The sequence below is a fragment of the Schistocerca cancellata genome, chromosome 2, assembly GCF_023864275.1.
Source record: "Schistocerca cancellata isolate TAMUIC-IGC-003103 chromosome 2, iqSchCanc2.1, whole genome shotgun sequence".
In the NCBI taxonomy this organism is placed as follows: domain Eukaryota; kingdom Metazoa; phylum Arthropoda; class Insecta; order Orthoptera; family Acrididae; genus Schistocerca; species Schistocerca cancellata.
The window spans coordinates 846,202,154-846,228,797 of record NC_064627.1 but is presented as its reverse complement, the minus strand read 5'-3'; the positions used below and the strand labels follow the sequence as shown (position 1 = coordinate 846,228,797).

The 26,644-nt window shown below is 42.7% G+C and overlaps 1 protein-coding gene across 1 annotated transcript in view; it reads right to left on the bottom strand.

Moving 5' to 3' along the window:
* The window catches only part of LOC126159238 (exostosin-3-like), a 300,080-nt gene that overhangs the window by 85,681 nt on the left and 187,755 nt on the right, over positions 1-26,644 (bottom strand). The window contains exons 6-7 of the mRNA XM_049916501.1: positions 17,714-17,844; positions 2,969-3,094 (exon numbers count right to left, since the gene is read on the bottom strand). Of these exons, the coding sequence (XP_049772458.1) occupies positions 2,969-3,094; positions 17,714-17,844 (257 nt within the window). The remainder of the gene's footprint in view (positions 1-2,968; positions 3,095-17,713; positions 17,845-26,644) is intronic.

The following is a 26,644-nucleotide window of genomic DNA, read 5'->3' as shown; positions in this document are numbered from 1 at the left end:
TAGTATCTACATTTCAACTTGGTGATGTCTTCTTTTTTCGGCAATTTGAGCAGGAATCCTTCTCGAAATTCCTGTGACAGGCCCTTCAAGTTCCAGATCTCTGTCAAAATAGGGTGAAGAAGATCCGTGAGTGTGTCTGGAACAGTGATCAGAAGTTCTGGTGCAATTTCATCTGCCGCTGAGGCTTTCCACTCTTTAGGTGCTTGATTGTTGTCCTGATCTCTTCTTCTGAAGGTGCCGTCCCGTATTATGTGCATAATATACGAGGCGTAAGAAATACCATCACACGTCAAGTAGAATATAATAATTGCAATTCAAAAACTGCAGGTGTTAATACTACTCAACCATTAGTTTAGTAAGCAATGCTTGCAAAATATTGACCGAATTATTTACATGAGAATGGAAAAACTGGTAGAAAGAGAACTCGAGAAACATCATTTTGGGTTTCCGTTAAATGTAGGAACGAGTGAGACTACGTCGACCATACGTCTTTCTTAGAAGATGGATGGAATAAAGGAAAATCTAAATTTATAGCATTTGTATACTTGGAGAATATTTTTGGTGAAGATGAAGCTTTGTAATTTAGAAGGTGCAGAGGTAAATGCGGGATGCGAAAGGGTACGTTGAACTTCTATAGAAACCAGACAGCAGTTATGGGAGTCCATGGACATGAAAGAGAAGCAGTGGTTGAGATCGGAGTGAGACAGCGCTGTGGGCTATTCCTAGGGTTATTCAGTCGTTTACATTGAGCAAGAAGTAACGGAAACGGAGAAGAACTTTGAAAAGGGATTTAAAGTTCTGGGAGAAGAAATAACAACGTTGTTGTTTATCTACGACATCTGCATCTACGCTTATAGTCCTCAAGTCACCTTATGGTGTGTGGCGGAAGGTACTTAGTGTACAACGGTCACTTCCCCTTTCTCTGTACCAGTCGCGTACGGTTGGCAGGAAGAACATTTGCTGATAAGGCTCGATGTCGGATCGAATCTCTCCAATTTGTTCTTAACGGACTTTTCACGAGAGATACGTATGAAGAAGTGTAATTCTGACGGATATGGTAAATGAGTTGAAAGGACAGCTGAACAGAATGGATAGATGTAGATGTAGATGTAGATGTAGATGTAGATGTATCTTGAAAAGACATTATAAGAAAAACATCGAAAAAAGTAAAACAATGTTAATGGTACGCAGTCGAATGAAATCAGACGATGCTAAGGGAATTAGATCAGGAAAGAGAAAGTAAAAGTGCTACATGAGTTAAGCTATTTGGGCAGCAAGGTAACTGACAACGGCCGAAGTAGAAATGGATATAAAATGCAGACTGAAAATAGCAAGAAAAGCATTCCTGGAAAACAGGAATTTTATAGCATGTAATTTAAGTGTTAAAATGTCTTTTTTCAGAGCTATCGGTAAAGAATATAGCCTTGTACGGTAGTGACATATGAACGGTAAGCAGTTAAGAAGAGGACACAAGCCTGGGAAGTGGGGTGCTTTAGAAGAATGACGAAGGTTAGATGGGTATGTCGAATAACTGATGAAGAGGTACTGAATGGAATATTTATAGCAGAACTTTAGGGAAATAAGTGATCGGTTGATAGGACACAATCTGAGGCATGCAGGAATAGGCAATTTGGTAATTGGGGGCGGGGGAAGGGGTAAAATGTTTTCAGGCTGCCTAATGATTTCAGTCGCCTCTCGAATTTTGTGTTTGCGTGTCCACGACTCTTTCGCCAGGACACGGGCTTCCCAGAATGAGATGGGCTGTCGACAGTCATGGCGGTGTTCCATTATCCCAGATTTATTACGCTCCACTAATCGCACACAGCGTTCGTGTCTTACTACTCCTGTGCTAACTGGTCTCCCTGTCTCCCCTATGTAGGCAGCTCTGTCCTCACAACTAACGTCCTATACCCTTGCAATAAAAAACCATCATGGATAATCAGGCTTTCCGCCAGTCCGCGAGTCGTACTTTCACGATACTTCCATTGCGTAACTTTCAATCTTCGTCAGGTGCTGCCTGAGCCTCGGGGGCCGCCCGATAAAAACTGCGAGTTACTCGTCGAACTATGGTGCATGTATGACGCGGAAAACCCTATTTGCCAAGACGACAACGCTTCGCTGGGAAAGCATGAAGACCTAATTAAAAACTAATCCACTATTTGCCCCAAAACCACTAAATAGCAGAACACGTTAGAGAGTAAGTGCAAGAATATCAAATTCCCAGAAAAGGTCACCTGCGTCACAAAGCTCCTGCAGTCGTCACTTCCCCAGAACAACCAGTGGTCCCAGACAGACGATGCTACTTGTTTTCATCTACAGCGGGCTGCTGAGAAGAACGACTGCGGACCACGAAGCGGGGAGTAGGAAAGCGGTCCCTCCAATCCCCTCCCCCTTGCTCCTTGCTTTCCAGTGCTCGCCCATGCTCTGTCTTATCGACTGCCCACGAAATGTTAGCATATCAGTAGTCTTCATTGTCAGTCTTGTGTTAGCTGTTCAAGGTTTCTCGGTTTCTTTTATTTTTTCTGTAATGCAGCAATAAGAAAGAGGAAAATTCTAGCGAAATGAGCATGCAGGCATCACGTCCACATTCTTAGCAAGGCACAGAGGAAGAAACCCTACCATAGGTGGTGTCTGAATTCAATAAAATAAACATTTACAATGAAAAATGAATTTAAGTACTTGTATATGCAGTACAAGTTTCAGTAAATTATTGACACCATGGTAAAATATTCCATTTGATTATTTCGGAATTTCATATGCTGAGCACATTAATATATTTAAATCTCTCAAACTTGTGCAAGTGCAGACTTCTTTGGTGAGGAAAGTACTAAATGACAGGACTACCAAATAATCATCAGCATCATAATATTGAACATCAGCTGAACCATAATATTAAACAATAACAAGGCTTGGTCTAATAGGTAATTTCATTACCTAAGAAAGAGTAGTAGATTTATCATCAACATACATGAACAGGAACACCAATATCAGGCCAGCGCATGTCTTCCAGCGGTGGCTTTGGAGAATTCCACACAACAACCACCTTATGGAGATAAGGTAAGCCATAAAGTCTACTGACAGAGTCGATAAGTATCTGCAACAGAAATATTTTGTTTCATCGTATTTGACATAAGTATTTAACAGCGCAAGAATAATGCAAAAAGAAAAAAATAAAGAATCAGCAATAGTAAGAGCAATACCAGCAGAAGCGGTAGCATTGTACAGTGTTTTGTTTCTTTTGGTTAGTATAGCTCAGTGTTGGATAGACCATCAGAGACACAGCACCACATGATCCTGCTGCTAATAAGGCGAGTATACTGTTCGTTTGTTACATATTTTTACGGGCTTCAAACAGGAGCAAGTGCAGTAATGGATAGGAACTGTGATTGCTATGTACATATGCGAGCTGAGTGGGCGACCCTTTGTTCACAGTTCCAGGCTGCATTGCCTTCTGTCACACGCTTGAGCCTGCTGCCAAGGGACATCACTGTGGGGGGTTGGACGAGGGGATGCGAGGGACGTCGAGCATGTCCCACGTGTCCCCCCATCGGTCCACTGCTGTGGCTGTCCCAGGTACTGACTGCACTGAGGTTTACCCCTCACCTGTGGTGGAGTGGGAGATCTTTCCAAAGACTGGCAGGCAGTGAAAAACTTTCTGAGGGGCCGGTCGTAGGGCCTACCCGGTCCGTTTGACGAACAGGTTTTGGGTGTTATCTGTAGCTGAAGATGTCTCTGAGTCAGATGCAGTCATCCACTCTGTTCCAGAGGAATCTCGGCCCGCAAGGTCTGGGCATTCACAGAGGGTGTGACTGCTGGTAGTCGGGAGCGCCAACGTTAGGTGCGTAATGGGGCCCCATAGAAACGTGGCTGCCAAGGAGAGGAAGGAAGCAAGTGTGCACTCCGTGTGCATACCGGGGGGAGTCATTCTGGATATGGAAAGGGTGCTTCCGGATGCCATGAAGAGTACAGGGTGAAGCCAACTGAAGGTGGTGGCTCATGTCTGTACCAATGAAGTGTGTCGCTTTGTATCGGAGGAGATTCTCTCTGGTTTCAGGCAGCTAGTGGAAATGGTAATGATTGCCAGTCTTGGTTGAGAGATTAAGGCAGAGCTCACCATCTGCAGCATCGCCGATAGAACCGACTATAGTCCTTTGATGCAGAGCCGAGTGGAGGGTCTCACTCAGAAGCTCAGGCAGTTCTGTGACCGTGTTGCCTGCAGATTCCTTGACTTGCGCCATCGGGTGGTGGGTTTCCGGGTTCTGCTTAAAAGGTCAGAAGTCATCTACACACAAGAAGCGGCTACATGAGTAGCGGGTACTGTGTGGAAGGGAATGGGCGGTTTCTTAGGTTAGAGGGTCTCAGGGAACCCCAGAAAGGGCGTCCGTCTAAAAGTGCACAGGTAAAACGCAGTGAGTTAGCTGTAGAAATGATCGGTACTGCAGTTATAAATTGTCGTAACTGTGTTGGGAAGGAACCAGAGCTAAAAGCCCTAATAAAAGCACTGAAGCTCAAATTGTTACAGGTACAGAAAGCTGGCTAAGGCCGGAAATAAGTTCAGGCGAAATTTTTTCAAACAATCTAACAGTGTTGAGAAAGGATAGATTAAATACAGTTGGTGGTGGAGTATTTATTGGTGTCTGAAGTAGTTTTCCTTGTTGTGAAATTGAAGTAGGTAGTTCCTGGGAAATAGTATGTGTTGAAGTTATACTTGACAATCGGACTAAATCATTAATTGGATCGTTTTACTGACCCCCCCTCCCCCCCAACCGATTCAGAAGATATAGTTGCTGAAAAGTTCAAGGAAATCTTGAGTGTCATTTCAAATAGGAACCCCAGTCATACAGTTATAGTAAGCGGTGACTTCAATCTACCCTCGATATGCAAGAAAAATTATACGTTTAAAGCCGACGGCAGGCATGAAACGTAATCCGAAATTGTACTGAATACTTTCTCAGAAAATCATTTTGAACAATTAGTTCATGAGGCCAGTCGAAGCGTAAACAGTTGCGAAAGCATACTTGACCTCTTAGCAACAAATAATACTAGACAATTAGTCAGTATCGAGACGAATACAGAGATTAGCGACCACAAGGCAGTTGCTGCTAGGCTGAATGCCGTAACATCTACAACCATCAAAAAGAAACGCAAAGTATATGTATTTTAAAAAGCTGGTAAAAATGCTCTTAATGCCGTTTTAACAGACAATCTTCACTTCTTCCGATCTGGCCATCTAAGCGTAGAAAAGTTGTGGAATGATTTCGGAGATATAGTATTGATAGAAATTGAGAGATATATACCACATTAATTAATAGGTGATGGCACTGATCCCCCATGGAACACAAAACGGGTCAGATCGCTGTTGCAGAATCAGCTAAAAAAGCATGCCAAATCGAAAAGAACGCAAAATTCCCAAGACGGGCAAAGTTTTACTGAAGTTCGAAATATAGCGCGTACTTCAATGCGAGACGCTTTTAGTAATTTACATAGCGCAACTGTGTTTACATAGCGCAACTCCGTCTCGAAATCTGGCAGAAAACCCAAGGAGAGTCTGATCATACGTAAAACACACCAGTGGCAAGACGCAAACAATATCTTCACTGCGCGATAACATCCGTGAAGTCACTGATGACAGTGCTACTAAAGCAGACATATTAAACAACATTTTCCGAAACTCCTTCACCAAAGAAGACGAAGTAAATATTCCTGAATTACAATCAAAAACAACTGCCAAGATGAGAAACATAGAAGTAGATATCCTCGGTGTCGCAAAGCAGCTTAACCCACTTAATAAAGGCAAGGCTTCTGGTCCCCGTTGTAGATGAGTCAGGTTCCTCTCACAGTATGCTGATAAAATAGCTCCATATTTAGCAATTATATACAACTGCTCACTCGCAGAAAGATCCGTACCTAAGGACTGGAAAATTGCTCAAGTCACACCAATACCAAAACCGGAAGTAGGAGTAATACGTTGAGTTAGAAGCCTATATCACTAACGTCCATTAGCAGTAGCGTTCTGGAACATATACTGTATTCGAACATTATGAAGTACCTCGAAGAAAACGATTTATCGACACATAGCATGAATTCAGAAAATATTGTTCTTGCGAAACACAACTAGCTCTTTATACTCATGAAGTAATGAGTGCTATCGACAGGGCATGTCAAATTGATTCCATATTTTTAGATTTCCAGAAGGCTTTCGACGCTGCGTGCCTATGGAATATCGGGTCAGGTGTGCGACTGTGATTTCCTGTCAGAAGGGACACAGTTCGTAACAATAGACGGAAAGTCATCGAGTAAATCAGAATTAATATCCAGCGTTCCCCAAGGAAGTGTTATAGGCCCTGTATTGTTTCTCATCTATATTAACGATATAGGAGACAATCTTAGTAAACGTCTTAGACTGTTTGCAGGTGATGGTGTCATCTATCGTCTTGTAAAGTCATCATATGACGAAAACGAATTTCAAAATGATTTAGATAATATTTTGTATGGTGCGAAAAGTGGCAATTGATTCTGAATAAGGAAAAGTGTGAAGTTATTCACATGAGCACTAAAGGAAATCCACTAAATTTCGAATACGCGGTAAGTCATACAAATCTGAAGGCTGTAAATTCAAGTAAATACTTAGGGATTACAATTAGAAATAACCTAAACTGGAACGATCACATACACTCCTGGAAATTGAAATAAGAACACCGTGAATTCATTGTCCCAGGAAGGGGAAACTTTATTGACACATTCCTGGGGTCAGATACATCACATGATCACACTGACAGAACCACAGGCACATAGACACAGGCAACAGAGCATGCACAATGTCGACACTAGTACAGTGTATATCCACCTTTCGCAGCAATGCAGGCTGCTATTCTCCCATGGAGACGATCGTACAGATGCTGGATGTAGTCCTGTGGAACGGCTTGCCATGCCATTTCCACCTGGCGCCTCAGTTGGACCAGCGTTCGTGCTGGACGTGCAGACCACGTGAGACGACGCTTCATCCAGTCCCAAACAAGCTCAATGGGGGACAGATCCGGAGATCTTGCTGGCCAGGGTAGTTGACTTACACCTTCTAGAGCACGTTGGGTGGCACGGGATACATGCGGACGTGCATTGTCCTGTTGGAACAGCAAGTTCCCTTGCCGGTCTAGGAATGGTAGAACGATGGGTTCGATGACGGTTTGGATGTACCGTGCACTATTCAGTGTCCCCTCGACGATCACCAGTGGTGTACGGCCAGTGTAGGAGATCGCTCCTCACACCATGATGATGGGTGTTGGCCCTGTGTGCCTCGGTCGTATGCAGTCCTGATTGTGGCGCTCACCTGCACGGCGCCAAACACGCATACGACCATCATTGGCACCAAGGCAGAAAAGACTCTCATCGCTGAAGACGACACGTCTCCATTCGTCCCTCCATTCACGCCTGTCGCGACACCACTGGAGGCGGGCTGCACGATGTTGGGGCGTGAGCGGAAGACGGCCTAACGGTGTGCGGGACCGTAGCCCAGCTTCATGGAGACGGTTGCGAATGGTCCTCGCCGATACCCCAGGAGCAACAGTGTCCCTAATTTGCTGGGAAGTGGCGGTGCGGTCCCCTACGGCACTGCGTAGAATCCTACGGTCTTGGCGTGCATCCGTGCGTCGCTGCGGTCCGGTCCCAGGTCGACGGGCACGTGCACCTTCCGCCGACCACTGGCGACAACATCGATGTACTGTGGAGACCTCACGCCCCACGTGTTGAGCAATTCGGCGGTACGTCCACCCGGCCTCCCGCATGCCCACTATACGCCCTCGCTCAAAGTCCGTCAACTGCACATACGGTTCACGTCCACGCTGTCGCGGCATGCTACCAGTGTTAAAGACTGCGATGGAGCTCCGTATGCCACGGCAAACTGGCTGACACTGACGGCGGCGGTGCACAAATGCTGCGCAGCTAGCGCCATTCGACGGCCAACACCGCAGTTCCTGGTGTGTCCGCTGTGCTGTGCGTGTGATCATTGCTTGTACAGCCCTCTCGCAGTGTCCGGAGCAAGTATGGTGGGTCTGACACACCGGTGTCAATGTGTTCTTTTTTCCATTTCCAGGAGTGTAGATAACTTTGTGGGTAGAGCAAAAGAAAGCCTGCGATTCATTGGCAGAACACTTAGAAGGTGCAACAGGTCTACTAAAGAGACTGCTTACACCACGATTGTCCACCCTATTCTGGAGTACTGCTGTTCTCATGAAATTTTAATCACCAGTTTTCTCCTCAGATTGCGAAAACGTTCTGTTGGCACCCACCTACATAGGGAGAAATGATCATCACGATAAAATAAGAGAAATCAGGGCTCGTCCAGGAAATTTAAGTGCTCGTTTCTCCCGGGTGCCGTTCGACAGTGGAGCGGTAGAGAGACAGCTTGACGGTGGTTCATTGAATCCTCTGCCAGACACTTAATTGTGAATGGCAGAGTAATCATGTAGATGTAGATGTAGGAGCAGTAGTAGCAGCAGTAGTAATCATGTAGATGTAGATGTAGGAGCAGTAGTAGCAGCAGTAGTAGTAGTTAGTACCCTAACATGCAAGTGACGGGAATGGGAAGTGTTCTACCGTGAAACCGCAGCCTGATATCGATCAGACGCTGGGGGATATTTTCATCGTGTGATGGGTATTAAATGATTAAACTTTCTTTTCACTTGGAGACGTCACTCTCCGTGCGACTACCTCATCCCCTGCCCATGGCCGTTAATGCAGCCAAATAATTCGGCGTGACGCACTAACAACGCCGCTACTGTTAAATCAGCAGGGAGTGACAATGCTTGACTGCTGCCGTACGAGCTCGTCACGAGGTCGAACAGCTGGACTATTACGTGACGTTGAGTCGTGCTGCTCGGCGCAGCACCCACGACGCGGACGCATCTGTCACCTCCGGGACGCAAATCACTGTCTGCCGCGAAGGCTAGTGGGCGCCAGCGCAATCCCGCAAACGACCACCGTTCCTGGAAAACGACGTGAGGGTCCAGCCGCGCTTTCAACAGAAGACCGCTAGGCTGCGGGTCGTGGAGCGCGACGCAGCGTGACGTCCACGTGGAAATTGCTGCCGTAGGAAGCTTACTTTGCTGCTTGCCCGCAGGCAGGAGGTAGGGTGGTATCAGTTTGGAAGCATTAAAGACCGTCAGTGTACATTCTTATAAACAAGACTGAGGTGACAAAAGTCATGTGACAGCGATATGCACCTATACAGATGGCGGTAGTATCGCGTACCCAAGGTGTAAAAGAGCAGTCCATCGGCGAAGCTGTCATTTGTGATCAGGTGATTCATGAGCAAATGTTACCCACGTGATTCTCGCCGCATGGCGGAAATTACAGGGGATTAACAGACTTCGTGCGTGGATTGCTAATTGGAGCGAGATGCATGGGACATTCTATTTTGGAAAACTTTAGAAAATTCGATACTCTGAAATCAATAGTGTGAAGAGAGTTCCGGTTCTAGACGCTTCAGTCTGGAACCGCGCTGCTGCTACGGTCGTAGGCTCGAATCCTGCCTTAGGCATTTATGTGTGTGATGTCCTTAGGTTAGGTAGGTTTAAGCAGTTCTAAGTCTAGGGGACTGATGACCTCAGATGTTAAGTCCCATAGTGCTTAGAGCCATTTGAACAATTTCAAGAGTGTGCCGAGATACCAAATTTCAGGCATTGCCTCTCACCACAGACAACGTTGTGTCCCACGACCTTCACTTAACGACCGAGGGGAGTGGAGTTTACGTACAGTTGTCAGTGATAACAGACTAGCAACACTGCGTGAAATAACAGCAGAAATGAATGTGAAACGTGGGACGAACGTATACGTTAGGGGAGTGCGGCGAATTTAGGCGTTAATGGACTATTGTAACAGACGACAGACGCGATTGTTTTTGGCAAACAGCACGGCGTCGCCTGCAGCGCGTCTTCTAGGCATGTGACCGTATCGAGTGAAAAACCACGGCCTCATCGGATGAGTCCCGATTTCAGTTGGTGAGAGCCGATGATACGGTTCGAGTGTCGGGCAGACCCCACGAACCCAGCGACCCAAGCTGTCAACAAGGCACTGTGCAAGCTGGTGGTGACTAGATAATAGTGTGGGCTGTGTTTACGTGGAATGGACTGGGTCCTGATGATTTTCAGTTACTTCGAGGTTGTTTGCAGGTATTCGTCGACTTCAAGTTCCGAAACAACGATGGAGTTTTTATGGATGATAATGTTTCATGACACCGAACCACAATGGTTCGCGATTCTGGACAATTCGAACGAATGATTTGGCCATCCAGATCGCCCGACTTGCATCCCATGGAAAAGTTATTGGCATAATAGCGAGGTCACTTCCTGCGCATAACCGTACACTGGCAACACCTTCACAGTTATAGACGACTGTAGAGGCAGTATGACCCAGTATTTCTGCCGGGCAATTCCAACGTCTTGTTGAGTCCATGCCACGTCGAGCCGCTGTACTACTACGAGTAGAATGAGGTCCGACACGATATTAGAACATATTCCACGACTTTTGTGACCTCAGTGAAAAAAGGAAAGAGAAGACCTATCATTAAAACATCAATGTAAACGCTAATAAAAGAAAACCAACAAGGAAGTGGTTAAAAGAATGTGAAGGGCTCAAAAATGGCAGTTCTTCGAAGCTGACTGAAAACAACAATTTGGGTTGAAACACAGTACCCAAATAAAACTTTACACTATGCATAACGCAGTCGCTCATGACTCCGAGGTCAACTCCCAAGCCAAGTTACCTGCTATCTTCTCAGCATAATTTGTGGCCGCTCGGGATTAGCCAATAAGATTTCACACACATTTGGACATTTTTGAACATAATTTGTGCATTTCAGCACAGGGCAGTGCGCAATATAATGGTGTATTATAGACATTTCATTTCATCGGAGGGGCTGGAGGGATGTAAGCATTGGCGAGTGAGCTGGCTTCACTCAACATAGCCTGTTGTCCCTCACTTTTAGCCACTCATCCTTGGCCTCAGCACAACGTACACTGTATGTAGAGGAACTTAAAATTTGTAACAGTAAGTACTGAAGCACACTCATGTAGACAAAGCCGATTAATTTGAAGTTTTGATGTATCTCATCTGTTTCAGTGTGTTTAAGATACCATGTACCTCGGCACACTACATTCGTTTGGCTCTTGATGCATAATCATAACCTTGTCCTCTTGTTTTAGTGTGGACTGGCACGCTGCAGTGTTTCACATGTTAAAGGACACTGACTTAAAACATAGTGTCTGACAGTATCCCCTCCCCCTCCCCTCTTACAGTCAGGGTTTAATTTTGAAGAAGGACTGAGATTTGGTATAGCCTAAGGGTCATAATGTCTGGTTTTACACGAAACCTATCTATCTCTGAAATAAACTGCTGATTTAGGAAAGCCATTTCCACGAATGGGTGATCCGCTAGATGGATTGAGATGACTGTGCATCACACAGTTTGAATGATTGACACATTTCACCAACATAGTCGGTGACTGTGGCGCAGTGCAGCTATAAACGATTCAGGAACTCGGGTGGGAGTCTCTAGAGGAAAGGAGGCGTTCTTTTCATGAATCGCTACTGAGGAAATTTAGAGAACCAGCAGTTGGGGCTGACTGCAGTACAGTTTTACTGCCGCCAACTTACATTTCGCGGAAAGACCACAAAGATAAGATAAGAGAAATTAGGGCTCGTACAGAGGTACACAGGCAGTCATTTTTCCCTCGTTCTGTTTGGGAGTGGAACAGGGAGAGAAGATGCTAGTTGTGGTACGAGGTACCCTCCGCCACGCACCGTATGGGGGATTGCGGAGTATGTATGTAGATGTAGATGTTGTTGTTGTTGTGGTCTTCAGTCCTGAGACTGGTTTGATGCAGCTCTCTATGCTACTCTATCCTGTGCAAGCTTCTTCATCTCCCAGTACCTACTGCAACCTACATCCTTCTGAATCTGCTTAGTGTATTCATCTCTTGGTCTCCCCCTACGATTTTTACCCTCCACGCTGCCCTCCAATACTAAATCGGTGATCCCTTGATGCCTCAGAACATGTCCTACCAAATGATCCCTTCTTCTGGTCAAGTTGTGCCACAAACTCCTCTTCTCCCCAATCCTATTCAGTACCTCCTCATTAGTTATGTGATCTACCCATATAATCTTCAGCATTCTTCTGTAGCACCACATTTCGAAAGCTTCTATTCTCTTCTTGTCCAAACTATTTACCGTCCAGGTTTCACTTCCATACATGGCTACACTCCATACAAATACTTTCAGAAATGACTTCCTGACACTTAAATCTATACTCGATGTTAACAAATTTCTCTTCTTCAGAAACGTTTTCCTTGCCATTGCCAGTCTACATTTGATATCCTCTCTACTTCGACAATCATCAGTTATTTTGCTCCCCAAATAGCAAAACTCCTTTACTACTTTAAGTGTCTCATTTCCTAATCTAATACCCACAACATCACCCGACTTAATTCGACTACATTCCATTATCCTCGTTTTGCTTTTGTTGATGTTCACCTTATATCCTCCCTTCAAGACACCATCCATTCCGTTCAACTGCTCTTCCAAGTCCTTTGCTGTCTCTGACAGAATTACAATGTCATCGGCGAACCTCAAAGTTTTTATTTCTTCTCCATGGATTTTAATATCTACTCCGAATTTTTCTTTTGTTTCCTTTACTGCTTGCTCAATATACAGATTGAATAACATCGGGGAGAGGCTACAACCCTGTCTTACTCCCTTCCCAACCACTGCTTCCCTTTCATGTCCCTCGACTCTTATAACTGCCATCTGCTTTCTGTACAAATTGTAAATAGCCTTTCGCTCCCTGTATTTTACCCCTGCCACCTTTAGAATTTGAAAGAGAGTATTCCAGTCAACATTGTCAAAAGCTTTCTCTAAGTCTACAAATGCTAGAAACGTAGGTTTGTCTTTCCTTAATCTTTCTTCTAAGATAAGTCGTAAGGTCAGTATTGCCTCACGTGTTCCAGTATTTCTACGGAATCCAAACTGATCTTCCCCGAGGTCGGCTTCTACTAGTTTTTCTATTCGCCTGTAAAGAATTCGTGTTAGTATTTTGCAGCTGTGGCTTATTAAACTGATTGTTCGGTAATTCTCACATCTGTCAACACCTGCTTTCTTTGAGATTGGAATTATTATATTCTTCTTGAAGTCTGAGGGTATTTCGCCTGTTTCATACATCTTGCTCACCAGATGGTAGAGTTTTGTCAGGACTGGCTCTCCCAAGGCCGTCAGTAGTTCCAATGGAATGTTGTCTACTCCAGGGGCCTTGTTTCGACTCAGGTCTTTCAGTGCTCTGTCAAACTCTTCACGCAGTTTCGTGCCTCCCATTTCATCTTCATCTACATCCTCTTCAATTTCCATAATATTGTCCTCAAGTACATCACCCATGTATAGACCCTCTATATACTCCTTCCACCTTTCTGCTTTCCCTTCTTTGCTTAGAACTGGGTTTCCATCTGAGCTCTTGATGTTCATACAAGTGGTTCTCTTATCTCCAAAGGTCTCTTTAATTTTCCTGTGGGCAGTATCTATCTTACCCCTAGTGAGATAAGCCTCTAGCTCCTTACATTTGTCCTCTAGCCATCCCTGCTTAGCCATTTTGCACTTCCTGTCGATCTCATTTTTGAGACGTTTGTATTCCTTTTTGCCTGCTTCATTTACTGCATTTTTATATTTTCTCCTTTCATCAATTAAATTCAATATTTCTTCTGTTACCCAAGGATTTCTACTAGCCTTCGTCTTTTTACCTACTTGATCCTCTGCTGCCTTCACTACTTCATCCCTCAAAGCTACCCATTCTTCTTCTACTGTATTTCTTTCCCCCATTCCTGTCAATTGTTCCCTTATGCTCTCCCTGAAACTCTGTACAACCTCTGGTTCTTTCAGTTTATCCAGGTCCCATCTCCTTAAATTCCCACCTTTTTGCAGTTTCTTCAGTTTTAATCTACAGGTCATAACCAATAGATTGTGGTCAGAGTCCACATCAGCCCCTGGAAATGTCTTACAATTTAAAACCTGGTTCCTAAATCTCTGTCTTACCATTATATAATCTATCTGATACCTTTTAGTGTAGATGTAGTGTAGATGTAGAAAACGCAAAAACAGTATCTCGCAAGTGGACACTGGGATTTATGGAATCAAATTCTAAAAGTGCTACAATCACTATAGTAAAAAATTCAAATTCTCGTTCCACCCTCCATATATACATTTTTCCCATTCATTACTCCTCCCAAGGTCTGCCTTATGTTTAACTTTCATAAGTTTCATATCTGATGTACATTACACTGCTCTGTCTCTGTGAGACCTGCTTTAGCTGCATGGCAGTAGAATGTACTTGTAAAACTGGTAAGGCTCTGAGTCATGTAACATTAGTACTCGTCATGCAGGTATGCAATTAACACTTCAGCTTATTATGTGACTAACAGAAATGTTCAGCAACTGAATCTAGAAAATCAGATACATGCTGAAATAACTAATGAGGTATGCTTTTATTTTATTTTAAACTTGTAGGGATTCCCAACTTCTTGCCTGATGTTGGATGGACGATTGTCAAGAGATGTACAACCAAATCAAAAGCTATTGCTACTGGCGGACTGAATGACTGTCTGAGTTAACATGTCGCTTTTTATGAGATCTTCTCTACCGCTTCTATTAATCCTTTCTGCTCAGGGTCTCAGACTGATGAGAAATAGTCAGGAATCAGTTGAACAAGTGTTTTTGAAGAAGATGACTTATATTTACTGGAGCTTCTTCGAATGAATCAGTAAGATTGCACTGTCGTACCTTTTTACTGCACTTAGTGGCAGGTGGAAACTTCTTTGGCTAATTGCTGCTGTTTTATGTAGGATTTTAATGTCTCTCTGGCAGCCGATTTCTACATTGATATGAAAGTTCTGCTTTTCGCCAATATTAATTCCATAGTACCTATATATTTCTTTTCTTTCCACAGGCTGGTCATTTATTCTGATTCTGGGATTTCTCATTCTTCATAATGTTACTTCTAGTAGCACATAAACTGCTTCGTGCGCTGCGGTCGTTAATTTCTTTGTTATGCACTACTTACTTAGTCCTTCAAGAACTACCCTACGGTTTTCCTTTAATTTAGCGCATGTATTAGCAGATAAATAATTAGCAGCTCGTCTGCATAGGCTATGCACTCTCTAGTGTTTGTTATACTCTGAAGTTGGTTGAGTAATGGACTACAAGCATAGCTTTGTGGGCAACCTTTGGTGATGTATTTCATAATTTTCTTTCCAGGACATTCTTCCGCTTCCTGTCTATGCAGTAATCTCGTAATAGTGACATCTTAGACACTCCATCTGTATCAGTCTTTTGATCAGAGCATGGCACCATAAACTATCAAAGGCTCCTACTATATCAGTCATTATGCCTATACCATGCTTGTCGTCTGAGGTGTTTACAATATTCATTGCTTGATTTATAGCACCCTCATTGGATTTCCCTTTCCTGAAACTGTACTCCAGGGAGCTCTTACCCACTGCCTGCTTGTGGTCTATCAGGTGGCAGTCCAGAAGCTTCTCCTGTTCTTCGGATAGAGCATTTACCCAATAATTCGGACTGTAAAATTTCGGTTATCTTGGATCTTTGTCTGCCCTTTTGTTAGTATACTGATATTCGAGATTTTCCAGATTCTGGGCATCTGACCCTGCAAAAGATATTCGTTTAATAACACTGTTGTACATGGCACAATTTGGTCCACTAGCTGATGCAACCCTTCTGCCAGTATCCTGTCAAGTCCTGGTGCTTTCTTCTCCTTCAGCTTCATTACTACCAGTCTCACTTCCCCCTGGCCAAATGGAATCACAACACCGATATTCACATGCTGCTCTAGTAATTTAGAGCGAAGATTCTGATGGTACCCCGTGTCTTCCATCGTTGTATCGTCTGGCAGCAAACTTCTGACTGATGTCTCCCAGGCTGTTGTCATCGTGCCGTCGGATCGTTTCAGTGTAGATAATGCAGTGGGTGACCGAGCTTTGCCTGTTGCAAGTTTGTATGGAAAACCCCAAACATGTGTTACCATTTGGTCCTTAAGTTATGCCTCCCATTTTGCTACCCTTGTTTGCTGTTTGAATGTTGGGTAAAAACTCAATCTTCTTTGTCGTTCTGTTTCCCTAAGGATATTTGGTAGTAACTCCTGGCCTATCTTTCTCTGTGGCTTAAGGACTGTAGGGTGGGACGCCAGAGAATTTTAAACCCTTTTGACTTCTTGGCGAATGTCGGGATCGCCTTGTCTTGTACCGTGTGCAACGCTCGCACCAATTCATCCGCTTTGGCATCAACATCTGGGGGGGGGGGGTACACCAAGGGGCAGGAGACGGGTGGGGTGGGAGACGGAGGGGGAGGCAAGTCAGGAGGGAGTGCAGAGACACAGAAAGGGTGCATAGGATATTCAAATGTACCATGGACAAACACATATGAGAGCCATTTGGAAAGTGAGGTCCCATTGATCGCGAGATGGAAACCACAGACAAAATCAAATATGTTTTACTTGTAACAGTTAGCCACACCTTTCAGCTACTTCTCCATATAGTCGCCGCTCCAACTGAGACATATGTTGTGGCATTGTACCAACTTTCCAGAACCCTCATCACAGAAGGCAGCTGCCTCTTCTTTCTCCGAATTCTCTATTCTCATCTGCGGCTTGTTGTCTGTACCAAAATGTTGTCTTCATAGCCGGCGATTCCGTAAGCAGAAACGAAAATCAGAGGGAGCCAAGACCGGGCTGTACAGTGGATGATGAAATACTTCACATCGTAAACATTGGAAGAGCGTCTTTACTGCCCATGCAGTACGTGAGGCTGAAGTGTCATGAAGAAGGAAATGCGTGATAGTTACGTTCTATGGGCTGCCTGAAATCAGGCGAAAGCTCTCACATGCACACATACTTGGCGGGATATGTTATTTTCTAGGCTACTTTACGTGCTCACTGGGCTCTCAGAACTGAAAATGGCGACGTGACGCGTTCGACTAACATATTAGAGACACTATACTACACATCTAAGCAAAGCTTTATCAGACTTTCACTGTGGTTTCCATTTCACGACATATCGGACCTTACTTCCCGAACAGACCTTGTATATGATGATCTCTGTTACGAAATGATGTAAATACTGATTGTATGAGTCACTAAGTTGTAACAGCATAACGCCTTTGAGATGCCAATACTTTTATATTTATTCATTTCAATGGAAGTTTCTTATGCAAATATTGTTTTGAGTGCCTCTTCTCTATATTAATGAGTCCCTCCAAATAAAGAAGATTTCATGTCCAGTCTTGAATTCATGGGTTTTCAATCCCTAGGATAAATTGCACATTGTACGACAGTACTAAACCACTTTGGAATTTCCAGTGGTTTTGTATTCCACACATAAGTATATTGTTTCATGTAATCATTAGTTGTAGTTTTACCTAGTGAGAGATGAAGAGGAATTATAGTTTACTATTATGATTCAATGAGATTAATATGTTTTGATGTCACATGAACTGATACCAAACATTTATACACACACTATTTTTGAATGTATGTATTTATTCAGGAAATAGTTACCCCAGTTGTACAAGTGATCTTAATAGGTAATGGTGAATTCCAAAAAATTGTGGCAAAAGCAGTTTAATACATATGATTCACACATACAAAAAAACAATTCTTATGCTCTTACCTGTTCCTTTTCATAAGTCAGTATCAAAACTGTAAACTGTTCTCTTGGTACATTTCCACCTAAGTTTGCAGAGAATTCCTTTCCTACACCTCCTATTCCATTACCAATAGGACGGAAGTCAGCACCAGATCCTGTTAAAAAAATGTACATTCATTTCTTCAGCTTCCCAGTTCTTTGTGATTATTATCAGTAGTATTATTATTACACTGGGGTGCAAAAAGGAACGACGGCAGTAACTTTCACATGATGGACTACTGCCACGTAAGCTAGCTCGATGGAAGTTCAACCACACACAGAAAGAACAGCTACAGTAAGACAGCTGAAAGAAATACGCAATGAGACCAACAGAGATGATGTTTTCTTCCAAAGACAAAAATTAGACTGAAGTCATCATTATTTCTGATGTGTCCCGGTTCATTAAAAAAGGAGGAATATGCTTCTTAGCAGTCTGTATGATTACCAAGGTCGGTGCACATTTCAGGACCTCGGTTTTATGTCAGAGACATGACTGAAGCAGAGTATCCCTTCCATGTCTATAAACTTGCATGGTTTCATTTTTCTGAGACACGACAGATGTAATAGACGAGGAGACGGTGTGGAAGCATATGTACGAACAAATTTGTCCCCCAAGAGTGTGCCTACGTACAGAAACTAGGATAAAAAGCTCCAGTGCATGATCATCGAGATTAAACCACACAGTAGAAAGTGTCTCATATGTTTAATATATAATTCACCTGAAATAGGACAGTTTTTTAACATTGAATCTGTACTCTCAAGCCTTTAATCTTTGTATGAACACGTAAATGTAACTGAAGATGTCGAAATAAATTCTCTAAATAGCAGTCCTTGTGTGCCAAAAATTCATGGGTATAGTTTCCTGCTCAAACCTTACACTGATTTCACTTGGGCCTATGCACAATAAAGCAGACACTGATATATGTATTAATACATGCGCAATCAGATCTCCAAACAGAGTAACTTACACTGATCAGATTCATGAACCTGGCTTCTGCGCTCATGATTAAACATTCATGGCTTACTCGTTTCAATTCCTAAATAGTAAATACCAAGTGGCAACTTTTAGACTTGTTAGTGAATAAATATGTCTGAGCTTAGGGCTGGCGTCTATGATATTTTTTGGCATACAACGACATTAATAATGAAGTAGCTAACATCACTAAGTTCTTCAGTAACTTGTTCGATAAACAGAGTAAGGAGAAAACCAGCACCATGGCTCACAGACGACATCAAACACGTTATGAGTGTCACAGAGGCAGCGCACTACACACTCAAGAGACACCAGACCTTTGACAATCATCTCATTTACAAGTAATCACGCAACCGAGTTAGTTAATCTGTGAGGAATGCAAAGCTCATGTATGCTCACACGCTAACTGAGAACTCTCATAGACCTGCCATCCTGCGGAAAAATCAACTAAGTCTAGGAATAAGCAAGCTCAAATCGGCAGCTGAAACTCTGATTCTTATTGAGGATTCAAATTCGTATTTCGTCTTATGTCACAGCGAGACATAACAAAATTTCTTCCATGCCACGAGAAATAATTACTAAATGACGGCGTCTAGTAAGCTTAAGCGAATTTTATTCGTACCACCATCTGTGAACTGTAGCGATACATGAACCTTGTAACTAGTATTGAGATAAAATTGTGCTGAGATAACTCTGTTAGAATACTATAAAAGGATATTTATGAGTGTTGAAACTCTCTTGTCATCTTGTTCTCTCGTTATCTTGTCTTCTAGGTCTTTTTCCATTAGGTCTTGGATGGGATTATGTCTTCGTCGCTGAGTTTGATTTACGTGTGTAAACTCTATATTCATTAAAGCATAAAAAATAAATTACATATTACGACCACGTTACTTGAAGCTTATCCTACATTTAAGATAAAAAGAAAATAAATTGTTGGAAGTAAGGAAGATTGGGTTTAACGTCCCGTCGACTTGGAGACTGTTCGAGACGGAGCACGAGCTAGGATTGTGCCAAGGATGAGGGAGGAAATCGGCCGCGATCTCTCAAAGGAAACATCCCGGCATTTGCCTGGCGTGATCTAGGGAAATCACGAAAAACCTAAATCTGGAAACCCGGACGTGTGTTTGAACCCTCGTCCTCCCGAATGCGAGTCCACTGTACTAATCGCTGTAGTACCTAGCTCGGTAAGAAAAAATAGAATTCATTCATCAAAAGCGAAGAAATTAAATACGGAAGCCTTTATTTCAAAAGCCATGTTTTGTATTATTAATATTTACATGTTACATTCGCTAAAAATTTCCCTCATTTTTTTATTTTTTAAGTCCAATAATTTTTCCGAATGCAGTTGTTACGAAAGTAAACTTTATTTCTTTTCGCGGTTAGTAAAATGAACTGTTTAATAACTGACTGTAGGCGGTTGGTATCTTGCAGTTTCAAATGTAAATGAAAGTTAACAGTAGCCTATTATTATCATTCCTGGCTTTTACTAAAGTAAATGAAATTAAACAGAAGAGTATCAGGCACCAGGTTTCTTATAAAGCTACGACAAAGATAAGGTTTCCATAATAACTTCCTCCAGAATATCAGATACAGAATACAAATGAAATTTCATGTTATTACAGGTGGTAAAGCTATAACGCCAAGCCGATATCTCTACTTTACCAACGCCGACGGGCGCAAATCCCCGATTCCCTTAAAGTATCAGTGGGTGGTACAAACAGAAGATTTTTTCTGCAGCCAGCAAGCGTTAACGTGGTCATGGAGTCAATTCCGCGAATTCATTCAACTGCTGCTGGGCACGATTTTATAACAACGGAAATGATCAGGTTTCTGCTTGGTCGCCTACCGTTGAAAATGACAGATATTTTTAACCACATACTACCCTTCAGCATATTCCCAACAGCCTGGAGGTAGGAACTCATGAAATCATTAACCAAGAAGGAATGTGCCAAGCAGCCTTCCGTCTACAGACCCATTTTCATTCTTATCCATGTTTTCTAATACGTAGAGCTCGAACAGCTTACTAATTATTCAACGTCAAATAAACTTCTAAATGAATATCAGTCTGGTTTTCGCCAAAATTACAGCACGACGACTGATCTTATAAAAGCGACAGGCTATGGACAGACAGCAGGCAACTACTACGTGCTTTTTGGATCTCAGCATATCTCTCGACATTGTCAACTTCGACATTCTACTTGCTAAAATCACAAGCAACATTTTTTCTTCATGTAATTACACCTTGCCAGCAGTATGTAATGACTGGAACCAACCGGTCACAATGGAGGGACGTAGTATCAGGGATCCCACAAGGATCAGTTTTATGGCCATAACTCTGTTCATTATGTGTCTGTGATGTACCAACTTCTCTCTCCCATTGCAAGTATCTCTTATATGCTGACGACATTCAGTTGTATCTAAATGTGTGTCCAACAAACCTGAGTACAACCATCCAGCATATAAGTGCTGATTTGTCAGTTGTACCAGATGAGGTGCACAGTATATGCAATCTTAGGCGTTCGTAGAAGACTTATTGACTCTCATTTAAGAGAATTTCTTCCGCCATTAATCCTAAACGACACAGAAATAAGCTTTCAATCTTCTGCAAAAATTTGAAGACAAATCTGGATCATAACTTGAACTGGAGTGAATACACAGCTGCTGTCTCTAAGAAGGTTTCGGCGTCGCTTCATTCACTACAGAAAATGAAGAAAAGAAGCCCTCCGAGCTTAAAAAGGAGCTCGTTGAAATACTGATACTCCGAGAGCTTGATTATGGTGATACCATTCTCCAAGGACTTCCGTGCGAAAGCTCACACAGCCTGGAACTTTCGATAAAAACTTGTGTATGATACATTTATGACGTATGCTTTTTTCTGCCATATCACATGTCTTCAAACAACTATCATGACTACATAACAATAAGCGCGGGATTATCGCACTCTATGTTCGCTCTGTCGTCTCTTCAATCACTGCACTCCCTCTTATTTGTCTTCAACTCTTACATTACTATCTGAATAGCACAACCTAGAAAACCTTTCCCAACATATTAAAATTCTCTCTGTGCCATCGCATAACACTGCCTTGTTCCCTAAATCATTTTCTGTATCAGACACCTGTAATGTATCGCGGAGAGGCTTACCCTAAAATGCCTAAAGTATACTACTGTACCTTCTATATACTGCACAGGAAACCAAGGCGTCTTACGAATGAAGAAGGGGCACTATCTAGTGGCCAAACCACATAACCGCCATTTTTGTTTATAGCCAAGTAACGACAGGTGCAAGAACGACTTACGTAATACCAGATGACACTGTAACAGAGTCTTGTAAAATGTAAAGAATGGGAATTTATTAAAATTTTACCCAATGTATTTATGCACTTATAAAGTTGCTACGTTTAATGTAATGACGTGGATAATCTGAAAATGTGTTTGAAATGTTTGTGAACTGAGACAGAGATGTTTTGGACAGTAGCGAGATTATGTATTTGTGCTACGTATTCATTTGGGCTAATGTTGGTAGAACAGACAAGAAGAACGGCTGTAAATTATTTCGATGAGGTGATGTTTGGCGCTAAGCTTTCGTCAAGTAGAACTCACGAAGAATGGACATGAAGTCTTTTCGAAATAGAAATGTTTCCAGATGACGACTGTAAAGTCACATTTCTGGAACATCCGAGACTGTTTATGTGGGTTTATCTCAAACGTGAAGTGTGACTCTCACTCTACATTATTTGTAATTATGTTTTGGTGAAAGCATAATGCATCATATTACATGCTGCACGTTGTGTCCAGTTAACCTGCAAAACAGCTACAACGTGGCTCTGAACGCAGGCTATATATTTGTGTGGCATGGCCATTAGCGACGGTGGTCGCTGTCAAATCGAGAGACGGAGGCTGTGTTTCAACGAAGTAGGCAAGCCAGCCAGGCGCCATAAGTATAACACACCACATGGGAGACGTAAGCGCACAGTCTTTCTGGTTGACATTAGAAGGACTTAACCACAATTTGTTACCACAGTTTTGTAGTAAATGTGATAAGATTCTGTATGGTTACAGTTAAATTAAATTTGTGCAAAAAGTGTTTGGTAGAAAAATGCATATTATTCTCAGTGATGACCTTTATCTGGTGTAGAACATTGTCAACGTATTTAGGGCTAATTAATGCAACCAGACATTGCTCTGTGTCTTATCAATGCTGTTGGTGAAAGCTTCAATAATAATAAAAATAATTAAAAAACTATATAGAAAAACGATCATGATGGTAGATAAAAAAAATACGGGATTAGTGAACTGTCTTTGTTGCGAAGTGAGTGGTTCAGTGCATGGAATTTCAGCGGAAGTCCAGTTAATTCAGACATGAAGAACATTTCGTGACGTATAGTGCTGCATCACTGTTATTTCACAATCATTCATTACAGTTGATTAATACAATGAACAGAGACTGTTAATGTAAATGTTATTACTGCAGGCAGTGCGATATACACTGGATTTACTAGACTTTACACTTGTTGATTTCGAGTCTGCGGCAGTTTGTTGCAGTCGCAGTACTAGAACCTGCATGTCTAATTTCATCTTGGTCTCAGAGAGTAGTCCAATGGTCGCAGAGTGTGGGTCATTTCCCTCAAAATGAGATCCTCGTTAAACGAAATCCCACTCGTGCCACTTTTTCCTGCTGTCATGGCTTCAACTCAAGTTCTACGGCGATGGGATAAGGATGGTGGAGGCAGGTTTTCGGGTGAAACTTGAAGTCTGTAGTTCGGACTTTCACGTTGGCAGCAGACGACACTTGTCACTATTTACAGAACTATTGTGGCGGGAGTATGAAAAGACTGAAATGTTTAATCACCTGCGGTTTGACAAATGAAACTATAACTAGGTATTCGCTTTTATTACGTGCACTTGTTACTATGAGTAAAACGACTACCAGTTTCATGACTGAACGTATCCCAACACGGGTAGAAGCGATAATTTTTGTAAGGATGGTTCACAGTAAGTTGTGTGTATTATTGCAAAACTCGTAAGATCTTAAAATACTGTTAAAGATCTGCTGCACACTGCTGTCGGTCAGTTCTGTAGTGACTTTTCCCAGTTAGTTTAATCTGACAGCAGTGTGTTGTTCATGAATTGACTCTGCGTCCCACCAAGGTAGTCCGACAGACTTAGGGAATATACTGTCATATTTATACAAATCGGCTGAAGGACACTAATTAAGGTAATTATTAAATTAGCATATCTTTCGAATTCAACAGTAGCATAAAACGTGGAGGTGCATTGCAAACCAGATCGTGGAAAAATCTTTCTCAAAATATCAAAGAAATTATATTCGTTGGAAACTTCAAAAGAGAGCTAATGGTCCACTTTCTGTACACAGCACCCATCTCCCCTACACTCTGTGCAACTCATTCTCGTCAGTCCCCTCCCCCAGAACACACTCCCCCCCCCTTGTCGAGAGAGTTCTCTATTCGTATCCTGTTCTTTTCCAACAGCCAGTGCCATTATCATTTCGATCTTCTCGTCTTCCATTCCGCTTCTGATAACGCTAAACATGGCTTCAAAAACGCTAAGATAATATACTTCGTTCTCTTGACTTAAAACTTCCTGGGTGATAGGCCTTCACTTAAAAACTTCGGGGTGATAGGCCATGGTCGATGTATAAAACTCTCCCCTGACGTTTCGTCTCCGACTGCGGGAGACATCCTCCGAGGTAAAGCGGACAAGTGCAAAGAGAATTCGAGGAAGCGCTGATTACATAGGCAGTGCAGAGGGCGCCACTATCCATCACGTGGCGTCGGCTTTGACACTGAGTCTGGTAATGCCAACATTCTCGATTAAAAGTAATCGATCGGCAGGCTTCCGTGTAACGCTGACATCCAAATGTTATCCAGTTTAACAGCTTCCTCTTCCCTGTTAAAATTATTGCGGTGTTTATCAATCTCGATAGCCTCTGTATACATTCGTGCATAATAATGCGAGGTTTTAGATATAACGCTCGTCTCGGTGAATTTTATTTCATGATTAGCTTCCTGGTAAAAATGTTCAGCTATGGCCGATTTACCAGTTTGACCCAGGCGGCAATTCCTATTATGTGCAACAAGATGGGTGTTAACATTTCTCTTTGTGGTACCTATACAAACCTGTCCACAACTACAAGGTATTTTATATACTCCGGGTGTAGCCAAAGGATGTCATGCATCTTTTGACAACTTTAAATATTCTTTTATTTTTCTGGTGAGTCTGAACATAAAAGACTCTAACAAACGTTAAATGACTTTGATCCAACCTGTGTGGTATATGGTATGAAAATAAATAACAAGAAAACGAAAGGCATGGTTACAGGCTGAGAAAAGAAGAGCGAAGTGTTAGTTATGGACCGACACCATGGAACAGGTGAGAGCATTTACGGTTTTCGGAGGTTGGATTCGAGGCAACCTGCAGAATGAACAGGACATCAGAGTCAGAATCGAGCTGGTGAAAGATGGAGATAGCGACAGAGGCATTTCAAAAACAGGACAGACTCTTAGCAGGTGATTTGAACATAGACTTTAGAAAGCGGTTACTGAATTGCCTGATACGGATTGTGGCCTTGTAAGGAGCAGAAAGGAGAACATTGAGAAAGCAGGACGAGAGGAGAGGTGGTGATAAATGTGGATAGGGTACAGAATGGAGAAGATAATGTAGACTGATTAAGTCTGTTCTGGAGAGGAACTGAGGAGAGGTGAGAAGATCGGAGAATGTTGAGAAATTGGAAGCTGCAATGGATGGTTGATTATCTGAGACGAGACTGCCTTCCACTAGAGGCAATTAAAGTTTTTATTTAGAGTATGAGACGGAAGGACAGAAGAGGATACTAGCAGCTGGACGACGTTAGCAGACGGCAAGAATGAAAGGGAAAGCAGAAGACAGAAAGTATGGTGAGTTATAAAGTCTAGACCTGCCACAAGTCAGATGAGAAAATTATGATGAGTGAACAGTCCGAAGACTAGGACACTCACCATCAGCGATTTCAGATATATTTTCCTGCTGTTCAAATTTTCGACTTGGAAAGACCAAATGCTATGATGTTATCAGGAAACCCTGAAGTATATCATGCAATACAAAAACTAGAGCCGTTATTGTATTCGGTGAAACTTAAATTACCCCTTTATTGCAACTTTCTGTTTCAACGAGTAACTATATCATCGCAGCCTCGCTAGAATTTTGACTGTAGGAGAAGGACACCAATCAGTCTAGTGCAGACTGGGCCGCCGACCCACACAGTACTTTTTAGCACTTCACATGCAGATACGTCCCAAAGTACGGACATGTACCATGTGAGTGACAGCTCTACAAAGCTGCAGACGTCTCAGAACGCAGTCCAGCAAATGTACTCAGAGGAGTGCATTGGCAACTGCCCTGTGAGATTACTTGTGGACACTGTTGCTACTGTGTACCTGCTAAACCAATCTGTTTACCTACGTTTGGGATCGCCCGCTTTTCAGGCAGCCGAAACAAATCGTTCGGCCTCTGGACGTCGTAGCCTCCCCTTTCTAGTATAGTTTTCTGTTCTACTCCCTCATTTCCAAGTCACTACTCCCGTAAATTATCTCGTTGCAGCTGACCCAAAAGTCAAAAATGTTTTAGGATACCTACATCCACATTTGAGACAATACTCCGCAAGCCACCTGACGGTGTCTGGCAGAGGGTACTTCTAGTACCACTAACTGATTTCCGCCTCCCGTTTCACAAACGATGCCTGGGAAGAATGATCATCAGGGAGCCTCTGTACTAACTCCAATTTCTCGAATTTTCCCATCGTGGTCATTTTGGAAGTCGTATATGGGAAGAGCGATAGACTTTGTCCACGTTTTTGAGAAGTTACAGTTCATGAAAGAGCGCATGCCAAGCAGTCCGAAGGGCCTTGCACCTTCTCATAATTTCACTGATGAAGAGCTGTTAACGTA